The 11,583-nt window shown below is 36.4% G+C and overlaps 2 protein-coding genes across 6 annotated transcripts; one reads left to right on the top strand and one right to left on the bottom strand.

The window, feature by feature from the left end:
- The first annotated feature begins 881 nt into the window (after positions 1–881).
- On the top strand, positions 882–6,980 carry LOC108338014 (pre-mRNA splicing factor SR-like 1). 5 transcript variants are annotated; one of them, XM_052880959.1, is made up of 6 exons: positions 882–1,038; positions 1,513–1,878; positions 3,295–3,375; positions 3,761–3,832; positions 4,072–4,154; positions 5,812–6,980. In XM_052880959.1, exons 2-6 carry the CDS (start codon positions 1,591–1,593, stop codon positions 5,885–5,887), a joined length of 600 nt encoding a protein of 199 aa, XP_052736919.1. In that variant the 5' UTR covers positions 882–1,038; positions 1,513–1,590; the 3' UTR covers positions 5,888–6,980. The 5 variants fall into 5 exon arrangements, with proteins under 5 accessions (XP_052736919.1, XP_052736920.1, XP_017430127.1 ...); XM_052880960.1 differs by having other exon boundaries at positions 3,989–4,154; positions 5,812–5,952; XM_017574638.2 differs by lacking the exon at positions 4,072–4,154.
- Positions 6,981–7,568: 588 nt separating this feature from the next.
- Positions 7,569–11,495, bottom strand: LOC108338013 (transmembrane 9 superfamily member 2). Its single transcript, XM_017574637.2, has 7 exons — positions 10,821–11,495; positions 10,046–10,086; positions 9,362–9,947; positions 9,134–9,271; positions 8,886–9,042; positions 8,156–8,640; positions 7,569–8,031 (listed from the first exon to the last, which is right to left on the bottom strand). The coding sequence occupies exons 1-7, from the start codon at positions 10,970–10,972 to the stop codon at positions 7,812–7,814; spliced, it is 1,779 nt and encodes a 592-aa protein (XP_017430126.1). The 5' UTR covers positions 10,973–11,495; the 3' UTR covers positions 7,569–7,811.
- Between the last annotated feature and the right edge of the window lie 88 nt (positions 11,496–11,583).

Consider the following 11,583-nt stretch of genomic DNA (forward strand, 5'->3'; position numbering starts at 1 on the left):
GGTAGGAACAGGAAACTTAGGAGGTGTATTTAGAATAGGGTTACTGTTTGGCTTAGTACTGGGCCTGGTTAAGAGAAGAGAGGTGTATGTTGGGAAATTGAGAGGTGCAAGGGTAAAAGTTGTCTGTTTGGCCCATCTGTACATTATTTTCCAAATAAAACCTGATTTTGGGCCTTGAAGTACCATTTGTACCAATAAAACTTATAATTTCAGCTGCACAAATAAACGTAAGAATTTCCAAGAATAATTTATGCAATTAAAATCACTTTTTAAGTCCCTTTTAATTCCAAACACAATATATCAAATCATCACAAATCCTCTTTAAATCAATCATTCAAGTACAATTATCCCATCAAAAATTTGAATTTTAAAGCATAAATGTGGGCATAAATATGCACTCATCACCCACATTCATACTTTACAAATTCCAATATACATTCATGAGCTATTCCTCCCCGGAACGCTCATCCATATTCCATAACATTTCATCCATATCATATTCTATTCATCTTTTATTATTAATAATCTCAATTAAACCCTTCTTACAAAGATCACTAAGGATACCAAATATCGAACGTTAAACATCAACCCTAAACCTGACCGATTGAGTCATGAGTTTTAATTTTTTTAACCCAATATAATTTGTGTTAAATAAGATTGAGTCATGAGTTTTAATTTTTTTACAACGTCACCAACCTTTTAAATTTACATTTCGATCACATATTCCCATGAAACTTATTTTTTATTTGACACAAAACAGAAGTGTTTATTTTTAAAAAGGAATCTTACTCAAGTTATAATTCGACCCGTTTCTTTCAAAATCAATTTTATCTAACGAAATGAAATATTTATTTTCCTCTTTAAACGGGTCGAGTTGATTCGTTTATTAAAAAAAAAAAAGGGGTGTGAGGTATTTGTATCGGGGTTAGGAGTTGCGTCCCTAGTTTGCCAATCCAAAAGTATCTACAGAGCCTCAGAAGCTAGGGTTCTTTCTCCGCGCTCCAACCTTCGTCTTTCTCCCTTCCCTCTCACCAATTGGTACCAATTTCTTTAACTCTCACTTCCTCTTTTTCATTTTTATTTTTCTTTTCGTTCCAAATCCCTAATCTCGATTGCAATTTCCTTTATTTCTTTATTCACGCTCCTCTGATCATTCACCTTTGTCTTTTTATCTGCCGGCGAGTTCCACCGATTTCGTTTATTCATTTTATCCCGGTAACTCGCTCACGCAAGCACCAATTTCGTCCTCCCAGAGCGGATCTATGTTAATGTAACCTTTTGAAATTTCAGCTGGAAAAAGATCCTCTAGTGCTTGTTAATTTGTTGTAAGCTTTTCTTGTGGCAAATAATTGTTTTCTTTGAAATTTAAATATAGATATCTCTTTATTTCACTTTAATTTGTTCTCCTTGTTCTGGACTTGAAATTGTAAGCTTCTTGCTTGTTAATTCCTACTTGTAATTATAATTATTGTTTTGAGTATTCATTCACACTTGTTTGTATTTTTTCTGTAGGAATTGATTTGTGACATCATATAGTGGTTGGAATTTTGAGATTTTAACTGTGGGAGCAATAGTTTATTTTGTTGTATCATGGAGATACAGACATGTGGCAAGCCAATTGACTCCTTGCTAGAAAAGGTTCTGTGCATGAATATTTTGTCATCTGATTACTTTAAGGAGCTCTATCGATTAAAAACGTATCATGAAGTTATTGATGAGATCTATAATCAAGTTGATCATGTGGAGCCGTGGATGACTGGCAATTGTCGCGGCCCTTCTACTGCTTTCTGTCTTCTTTACAAATTTTTTACGATGAAGCTCACTGTCAAGCAAATGCACGGGCTGTTGAAACACCCTGATTCTCCTTACATTAGAGCGGTACGTGGGATGTGACTGACAATGTATACTGGAGTTTTAAGCGGTGTAAAAATATTTTTTGTTGGTTATGATGTGTTTGTGCTTGAAAGTTTTGTTGTTTGGGAATGGATGACTTTCTGACCATTTCTAATCAAGTTTATATTAGGTGGTGGAATTTATGCTTGCTTTGAATAGTTGGTCAATTTGTAGGGCAAGAGAGGATGGGTTCACATGAGACTATTTAATTATATTGGAATCGCTTATTTGTAGCATAATTTATCTTGCATAGTTGAAATGTGGAATTATCATAAAAGAGCTTGGGCTGAGTGTGTTGATGGGTTTCAGTTGAATTGTCAAATGTAAGATAGCCAAAATTGCATGTTAGATTGACTACTGTACATGTTTACAATGGGTTCACATGAGACTATTTAATTATATTGGAATCGCTTATTTGTAGCATAATTTATCTTGCATAGTTGAAATGTGGAATTATCATAAAAGAGCTTGGGCTGAGTGTGTTGATGGGTTTCAGTTGAATTGTCAAATGTAAGATAGCCAAAATTGCATGTTAGATTGACTACTGTACATGTTTACAATTTATGCTTCTGTTATGATTCTGTCAGAACCAAAAAATTGATTTGGTGAGGTTGTCTGGTTTTTCTTTGATTGATTGAGGGTTTGAATGATGTGGTCTTCTGGTCAAATTGCCCTTTTCTGAAAGATAAAAACTGTGCCCCCCCAAATTGTAACAATTAGGGCCGCAAGCCTTACAGCCACTTTAGTCATTCATATGACCCTTGCCTCCAACTCCCTTGCCTCCAACTTATTTTCTGCTTTATGAGCATTGATTTGTGCTGCTACAAGTTGTGGTCTGTGGGGGATGGTTGAGGGTCAAATGGTGGTTTGGGTTGATATGGAGGTTGTTTGTTGTTGTTTCAGAAACCACATTACACAATGCATAAGATAAATCAATCTCCCCACTTTTCAGTTGCTCTTAAAATGAATTTCTTTGAATGAACAAATGTTTTCATCCTTGTAATAAAATAAGTTGAGTCCATTAGAGTAGATGTTGGCCCATCCATAAGGATTTTTGCTTTATGACACACAGATCATGGGTTCAAATGTTTGAAACAATATTTCCATTTTCAATGTTAGGTTGCATACACTACACTTCCCATACCCTATTAGGTGGGATGTTTTCTTAACTGGGTTAGCTTTAATATTCAATCGATCTCTTCTTTTTTACTTCAAATTGTTATGATGTAAGGAATAATCTTTGTATTTTTATATTGATATAAGTTTTGTTTAATGAGATGAAGGATGGTATGATTCAGCTTAGCATCAATACAGAGACTGTTCTGTATACAATATTCTCTTTGGTGGTTATTTTCGTATGTTTTTCTTATGCTCTGTATTGATTTCTTTTATTGTTTATAGGTTGGGTTTCTCTATCTGAGATATTGTGGAGACCCAAAGACACTATGGAGTTGGTTTGAACCATATATAAAAGACGAGGAGGTATGGTGACATGTTCTACGATCTTACTCTATTCTGATAGTTTCTTCATACCTCAGCTTGGGTTTGATCAAAGTTCTGAATCCTGGATATATTTTGTATGTTATCCCATTTTTCTTTTATCTGAGCACTGATTATACCATTGCTATACATAGAGCCATGCCAATTGAATGTTTTGTCAACAATGTTTTGTGGCCCAAGTTTTCTCTTAAGATTTTCTTTTAATAGGCAAATCTGTCATGGTTGATGTATTTTTGTGCCCGTATGTTTCTTTGCTTTAGAAGATAGTAACTGGTTTGGGCTTCAGTTGGCTTGAATTATCTTTGATCTTTGGATATCATTAAAGTGCTCCCTTAAGTAATATGTGAATTATGATGCTGTGTTTCAGGAATTTTCTCCTGGATCTAATGGTCGAATGACTACAATGGGTGTATACATCCGTGATTTGCTACTTGGACAGGTTTGTTATCTCTAAATCCCTATCAGGCTATATTTTTCACAAGAGCATACTTCCTGGTTTACCATCTTTGACCTTGTGCTTCAGTTTCGTGTGTAGATAATGAAGTGCATTTAAATGATAATTAGCAAATTTTACTCTGACCTTTTTTATTTTGAGATTATTAATGTACAACACAATTGCGAGGGAAAAAATCATTTGACTCGAGTAAAGGCTAGTCAAACTGAGAATTCTCTCTTCAGAGCTTTCCTACCAGAGATGCATCACGAGACTGCAAATGCAGATATATCCCTCACCGTCCCATAATTTGGAGTAACAGTTTGAGGTGCTTACGGTATCTTTGGGCATAAAACTTATATATCTACCAGTAATTCTGATAAGAATGAGTCCGAAAGAATCTTCTTTTCTTTCTCATTTTTTTTATTGCATGCTCATTGTGGCTGATTTCTCGTCTCTAAAGCCACTGTAGTATTGAGGCTTTTAGTGAAAGAGTGCTTCTTCTGTGGTTGCCTTAGAGTAGAATATCTACATGAAATACATGTTTGTTGTCAATTTACTTTACACTAGTTTGATCCTTTGAAACACATTTACCTTCATTATTTGGATGGACATACTCTAATATTGGAAATATAACATGAGGGATCAAATTGATAAATTTATCTAAAAGAGAGAAAATCAATGACAGATGTTTCTTTCAGGGACTAAAATGAGGTTTTTCTCATTTCGCATTTCTTCTCTTCTTTCCTTATCTTTCTGAGATTGAGCTCATTGTTAATCTGCATTTGTTTCTCCTACAAATTTTATTTACCAAGTTGGTTGACATAGTATAGGGGATCTAGGTCTCACATTTTACACCACCTGTATTATGGTTTGTACTTCTGGCGTTGGAACATGTTTTAACTTTCAAGTCTTATGGAGCTATATTTATCCTTGTCTGCCTTTTTTTGAAGTCGATTAGGATTATCCTTTTTGAAGCTTAATATCTGAGGTCTTGGAGAAAGTTGTAGTCTAAATTGATAAATAATTTATTTCTGTTTGCCATTTATGTCTTCAATCTTCGTAGTCTAATATTCATACTTGATAGCACCAGGTGGCCATATTATAATGTAGACATGCATTAACTTCCATTCTGTATTATATACGGAGCTGTCCATCCTGAAATGTGGGAGGTTGAGGGTCAAATGTCATCAAGTTTTCTATGTACTTTTATACTCTAGTTGATGTATTCTTATTTTGAGGGGTAAGTGAGAGTTTATCCAAATTTTTGAGGATATCTAAATTTCTATGTACTTTATACTCTATGTACTTCTTTTGAAGTCGTTTAGGATTATCCTTTTTGAAGCTTAATTTCCGAGGTCTTGGAGAAAGTTGTAGGCTAAATTGATAAATAATTTATCTCTGTTTGGCCATTTATGTCTTCAATCTTCGTAGTCTAATACTTCATACTACGAATGAATGCCTGGCTGGTTGGACTGTGAGTTTGTTCAATTCTTTTCATTTGCATTTTGATATTTCTGCTAGGAATGTATATTAAATTATTGATCTCAGTTTGTATGCGTAGAATAATTCTATATAATGTAAAATTAATGTATTTGAATCATATAAAACATCCAACATTCAAATTAATTATATTTTTGGTTCAAATGAAGAAGGAACAAGTGCAAGAAGGGAAACAACCATGTTTTTATTGTATGGAAGGATTCTAGAGAGTCACACAAATTTAACTTTTTTTTATTCTCATAATTTTTTAGTATTTATATCAATATTTGATGTTCTCTTGTGTTATGTGGTTACTATCTCTTCATTGCTGGCATATTTGTTGTGTGTTTGATGTTTTATGATTTTGGGAATGTTGTGCATGGTACACACGTGCCCCGGTTGACAGATTTGATTGCTGCAGTTCGCAAGTTTATTTCACCTCTTTAATTCCATATTATTTAACTGTACATTAAAGGACTGATGAATCTGTTCTGCTGTTGCAGTATTACTTCGACACACTGTTTCCTCGCATCCCCGTTCCTGTATTGCGGCAGGTTGTGTCTAATCTTGAAAAGTTGAAGCTCCCCACTACACATTCGGGTTCGACTGGGGAATCTACCCGTCATGGTTCTGATGATACTGCCCGCAGACCACCTTCGGTTAAAGCTGCTCTTTCAGTCTCTTTTGGTCAGCGAGCTCCACATCGTGCCTCCACAAGGGATTCTTCACCTATTCGCCGTACATTACCTTCTCATGAAAGAAATGGCAGTGATGACATAAGAAGATCTCCAAGTAGTCGCCGCAGCCAAAGCCGGGAATATCCTGATAGGGATAGGGATCGTGAACGGTCACGATCCAGAGATAGGGATAGGGATCATGATAGGGACCGGGACAGGGAAAGGGAGAGGGACAGGGATCGAGAACGTGATAGGGACAGATACCGTGATAGAGATAGAAACAGGGAGTGGGAGCGTGATCGAGACCGGGAAAGATACAGGGATCGTGACTCAGACCGAGATCAGGAGAGGGACAGAATCCGAAGGGATAAGGAGCGGGAAAGAGAGAGGAGTTATGATTATGATAGGAGGTCTAAGCACACAGAAAGAGAAAGCAGCCGGGATTATGACAATGGGAGCCGGCACTATCGTAAGAGTCGGAGTAGAAGTAGAAGCAGGAGTAGGAGTCAGAGCCAGCAAGCCGGCACTGCTCGTCATGAATCACGGTCTAGTCCACCAAGAGATGGGAGTAAAAGAACTTCTGCATCCAGTAATCTAGCTAAACTTAAAGATATGTATGGTGATTTAGGGGATAATAAAGGAGAAATCCGCATGGAAAAAATTCCTAGAAAGGATAGTGGAGGGGAAGAGGTTATCAGACTTGGCGGTTCTACTTGGAAGTATTGAAAGTAACCAGGGAATGCTTGTGTCAGATGTTGGATGTGACTTTCACAAAAAATATTGGGTCTAGTCCTTTTGTTGCTGTCGTCTCTTGGTTGGCCGATCTTTTAAATTGGTGATGAATGTTATCTATTATAGATAATGTATACTAAAATTTATCCCTGTTGCATTGATTTTCATGCTTTGTAATCGCAAGTTTTAGACTAAAGATAATTCTATGTAGTACCGAACATCTATAACCGTATAACCGCATATTGTGATAGTTTAATCTTCAATATTTATTGCGTTTCCGTACTGATCAATAATCTATGAATACTCTATTTTAAACGCCTTTGGGTGGGATACCAATTAGAAATACTCCGAAGCTTTGTGTAGCATGGAAAAAACTTCAATCCTATTTTGACGAAAATTTTGGAGTGTGCTTAGGTTTCAAAATACTGTTAGTACCTATTTTTTCAACATTGTCATTATAATTCAGGATTTTTACTTTGATTTATCGATATTGGGTGTTATTTCCTTAATACTTTGCAACAGTTTTGCCCGCCTTAAATATTTATACCACATCCTATTGCTAAAGTTAAATAACAGAACATGACGGTTATTGCAGGTAAATAGAAGCACAACTTCAGAGGTGGAGGGGTATTATTTTGATATTGCATATGTTGGTATGTAGCATCGAATTCAAAAGAATCATGAATTGGGAATTTAGGATGCAAATAATATGATGTTCTTATCATAAGCTAATAACAAACATGAATCTAATGCAAAAAACTTCTATGATTCTAAGAATTTGCGTTACACGACCGTCATACATGTTATGTTAGAATATATGAAGCACTGGTAGAAGTCTATACACTTGAAAGTATGCAAAAAGCTTCTATATTTCCAAGAGATTTTGAGTTACACTATTGTTGCACATGTTCTGAGATTATATGAAGCACGGGGAGAAATTTGGGGTGTGGCACTTGTGTAAAGCACTTCAGGCTCTTGAAATCTTTCTCCACTATATTTTATGACAAACCATTTGCAACAAGAACTAAGAACATCAGAGGAAAAGTTCCGGTGTCAAAGGGACAATAAAGCGTCTGTTTGGTTCCAATAAGCAGTTATTCACATTTGATAGAATGATATATGTGACGGACAAAGATCAAAGCAGCACGGAAACCCACAGTTCCAAGCATGAGAAAGAAACCATAGCAAATACAAGCCATGTAGCCAAAAAAGAAAGAGGTTTGCATGAAGCCAGACATATCTGATCTTGCAAAATAGTAATACAAGCAGTACCCATAGATGAACAAGCCAGTTGACCCACCACAAAGGAAAGACCTAATCACGCCAACAACGAAATAGTTGAGAAAGAAGGAACATGAATTACATCAAAAGGTAAACTAAATTCTAACTGATAAGCAAGGAAAACAGTGAGAGAATTCTAATGTTAAAGTCTACATACCTCCACCACCATTCATGGTCCTCGGTAGCAAGCTGAAAGTATGTCAATGCCACAGTGACAAAAGCGGTGACAATCAATAGGATGATGAAAACAATAAACAAAATACTGTATATGGTGTAAATTTGGTGACCCCACACACTGGCAAATATGTAGTAGAGTTCAATGTAAATGGCACTGAACGGCAAAAAACCTGCCATAGCCATTTGAGATAGAGTTGTACGGTACCAAGGTAGTTGGGGAATTTCCCTAGGATACTTATTGGTACGGCAAGGAGCTTGGAACCCTGTTTGGCTATTCTTGCCAGCAATCCCTCCCAGTACTAGTAAAGGTGAGGTTACAAGAGTCCATATGAGGAAAATAACCACAATTGTTCCAAATGGAAGCGCTGCAGTGGTGTTATAGGCAAGTGCAACAGTATTAAGAAAGCAGAATGTGAAAAACAAAGGTCCAGAGAACAAACTTCCAGTCAACACCAAAATTTTCACCTGTCAAAAACCAAATCAAAACCTCAGAAGTGTACTTCATTCATTTGCACTGTGCTTTCACTTGTTTAAAGCAAAGCCAAACCAGAAGTAATTATGACACATCCCTTAAACACTATTCTTTGATTTGTACTCAAGAATCTGTTTGATCCATGTGGTTTTTCAAGGCTAGTTTTATCAAGAATTTCAATCAAAATCACTTGCTACTCATATTCAAAGTAATGCCGATGGGGTATAACGTAACGTACCCAGTTTTTGCCTTCAACCATGTAATAAAAGGAAGCTGCATAGTAGCCCGCAATGCCGGAAGTTAGTGCATATATGATGACCAGTGCAGTAAACAAAGATCCCCTATTGTATGGATAGAAAACACCAACTAGAGCTAGCATAAAGATGAATATTGCACTGAAAGCAGGATCAAATATCATGGTCAGGAAAGAGCTGAACAATACAAAGTCAACACCTTTAAAAGATAAGTACTTAAGCTAGAACTCACAGTGTAAATAGCTGGGTTCCTGTTCCAAGTGCGGCTGCAAACCAAGACTTGAATCTTGGATACCTGAACACATCACCATGGATATACTTCCATCCACTTTCTTCCTGATCATCAACTGCTTCCTCATCAGGAGTAAACCTGTCAAGATTTGAAATGGTTGATATGGTTATGAGGTTTGAATCCATGAATGTACACACCGGTTAAGAGGTCTGAATCCATGATTCTTACTTAACAAAATCATTCTTGAGCACACGCATAAGAATTATGGCCAGGAATCCAGTCAAGAGCAGAACAGTCACACATGAGTTGATGACAGAAAACCAATGGATTTCCAAGTTATGTGACAGTGAGGATGTTTGTGAGTATTTCTCCAGCCTCTTCTCAAATGGGGTATCTGTTTCAATCCATTTGGCAGAATATGTGAAATCCACATTAACTTCCCTATTTTGTGTCAGGTCCACAACTGCACGTGGATCGTTTCGAATGAAAACATCAATGATGCGATCCTTATTGTACAGAATCTCAAAGTGGACATGCTTGAAAAGATGGACTCTGACCCCAGTTGGATCATCCTTGTCTTCACTGTCAAATTTTCCTAGGAAACCCCAAATGGGCAAGTCATCATAGTACATTTGGTAAAAATAGTCCTTCAAGACAGCATGTCTGAATTTAGCCACCTCATTTACTGTAAGTGTCTTTTTGCAGATACTTTGAGGTTCCCTGTCAATCTGGAAGTCCAGTTCGTAAGGAGCAACAACTAATCGATCCCCGTTCAAAACTTCACCAAGATCTTCCTTCTTTTCTTTCACTTTATCTGCAGCCAACAAGTTTTAGAACTACATGGAATATATAGGATTAACCAAAAACATTAGTATGAAATAGGAGAAAAGAGAAGGGTACTTGCAAACTAACCTGGTGAGCAAAAGGGAAGATCAAAATATCTGTATGTCTCACTGCACAAGTAATTAATAATGGCATCTCATTGTGAGGATGAAATTTATGAATATGATAACTAAGCTTTAGAAATTAGTACGTGCATTAGACTATTCCAATATTCATTCTTATATACAAGCATTAAGATTCTTTCAGTAGAAACAATATTGCTCATTCTTTCTTCTGCATAGAATAGCGTAGTTTGAATAAAAGGAAATGGTATTGTTGAGGTAAAAATCCGGAGGGATGCATCAGAACATTACTTGATTGTGAAGGTAATTAGATTAAAACAATTTAAAGGTCAAGTCTTTCAGCCTGATCGCTTGGATTTATTCTAAATTTCCATTCAACAAAACCTACAACTTCTGTATTTCACATTGATATTGAGTTTCCTATAGTGATATTGAGAGTATTCATAACTAATAGCGCACTTTCAACTCAAATTCATTTCTTCATTTTCCAGTGAAAAATTAATCCCTTTCACTACTCAAACAAGTAGATTTCACTGATCAAAGTCTTGAGTGGGTTCCAAAATCCAAATCCACACCATGAATAGGTCATTGAATCTTCATTAGAGATAAATCAGAGCAACACTCTGAGACGAAACAAGCAGGCATCCAATTCCAGAGGAAATCTCATCCTCCAAAGGGTAACCCCACAATAACAGAAAAAAAAAACTGTATATATGTTTTTTTCAATATCTTTCAGGATCGAAAAGGTGAAAGTGAGAAGAATGAGAGATTGAAAATCTGACCTGGGATTGTGAAAGGGTCCCACCTTGTTGGCATAAAAGGGAACGGAATCTCCTTTGTTGTAACGGTGATCCGATGCATCAGATGTGACATGGCTTATGCAGCACCAAAGGATCACAATGGCACCAAACAAACACGCCGTTGACTTTCCCATACAGACAGAGATTGAGAGAGAGAGAGACAGAGAGAGAAACAAAGAGAGACTCTCCAATGCAATGCAATGCAATGGCTTCTTCTTGCACTTATAAGCCAAATAAGTGCATGAAAGTGAGAAGGAAGAAAAGGGAATCTCCACGTAATTCCTTCAAGCAAACGAAGAACGAAATAATTAAAAGGAATTAGGAAGATTTGAATTTCCACGATCTTGGTCTTCTTCTTACATTGCAATGAATGGTGATGGTCGTTTTCTAAGGAGTTGAAAATGAATCATCTTGGTGAATGGGGAATGATGACAAATACGTGCCTAACTCCAACAAATGGCACCACCACATCCTGCCAAAACATTCTCTTCTCTTTCAACAACATATATATGTCCGTCGACTTTTCTTATTCCCTCTTAACATTTTTCATATTAAGATTGGTTTGTTTCTAGAGACAACTTCGTTTGTCTTGTGGTGATAATCATTATTCAACTCATCGAATCTTCATTACCTCCTATTCATACAATACACAGCTTTTTGCCACCTTTTGTTCATCCAATAACTTACCATTTACTTTCTTAAATTAATTGACTTTTATCAACTGTTATTTTCGTGAATACGCGTT

Source organism: Vigna angularis, chromosome 7 (assembly GCF_016808095.1).
Source record: "Vigna angularis cultivar LongXiaoDou No.4 chromosome 7, ASM1680809v1, whole genome shotgun sequence".
NCBI lineage: Eukaryota > Viridiplantae > Streptophyta > Magnoliopsida > Fabales > Fabaceae > Vigna > Vigna angularis.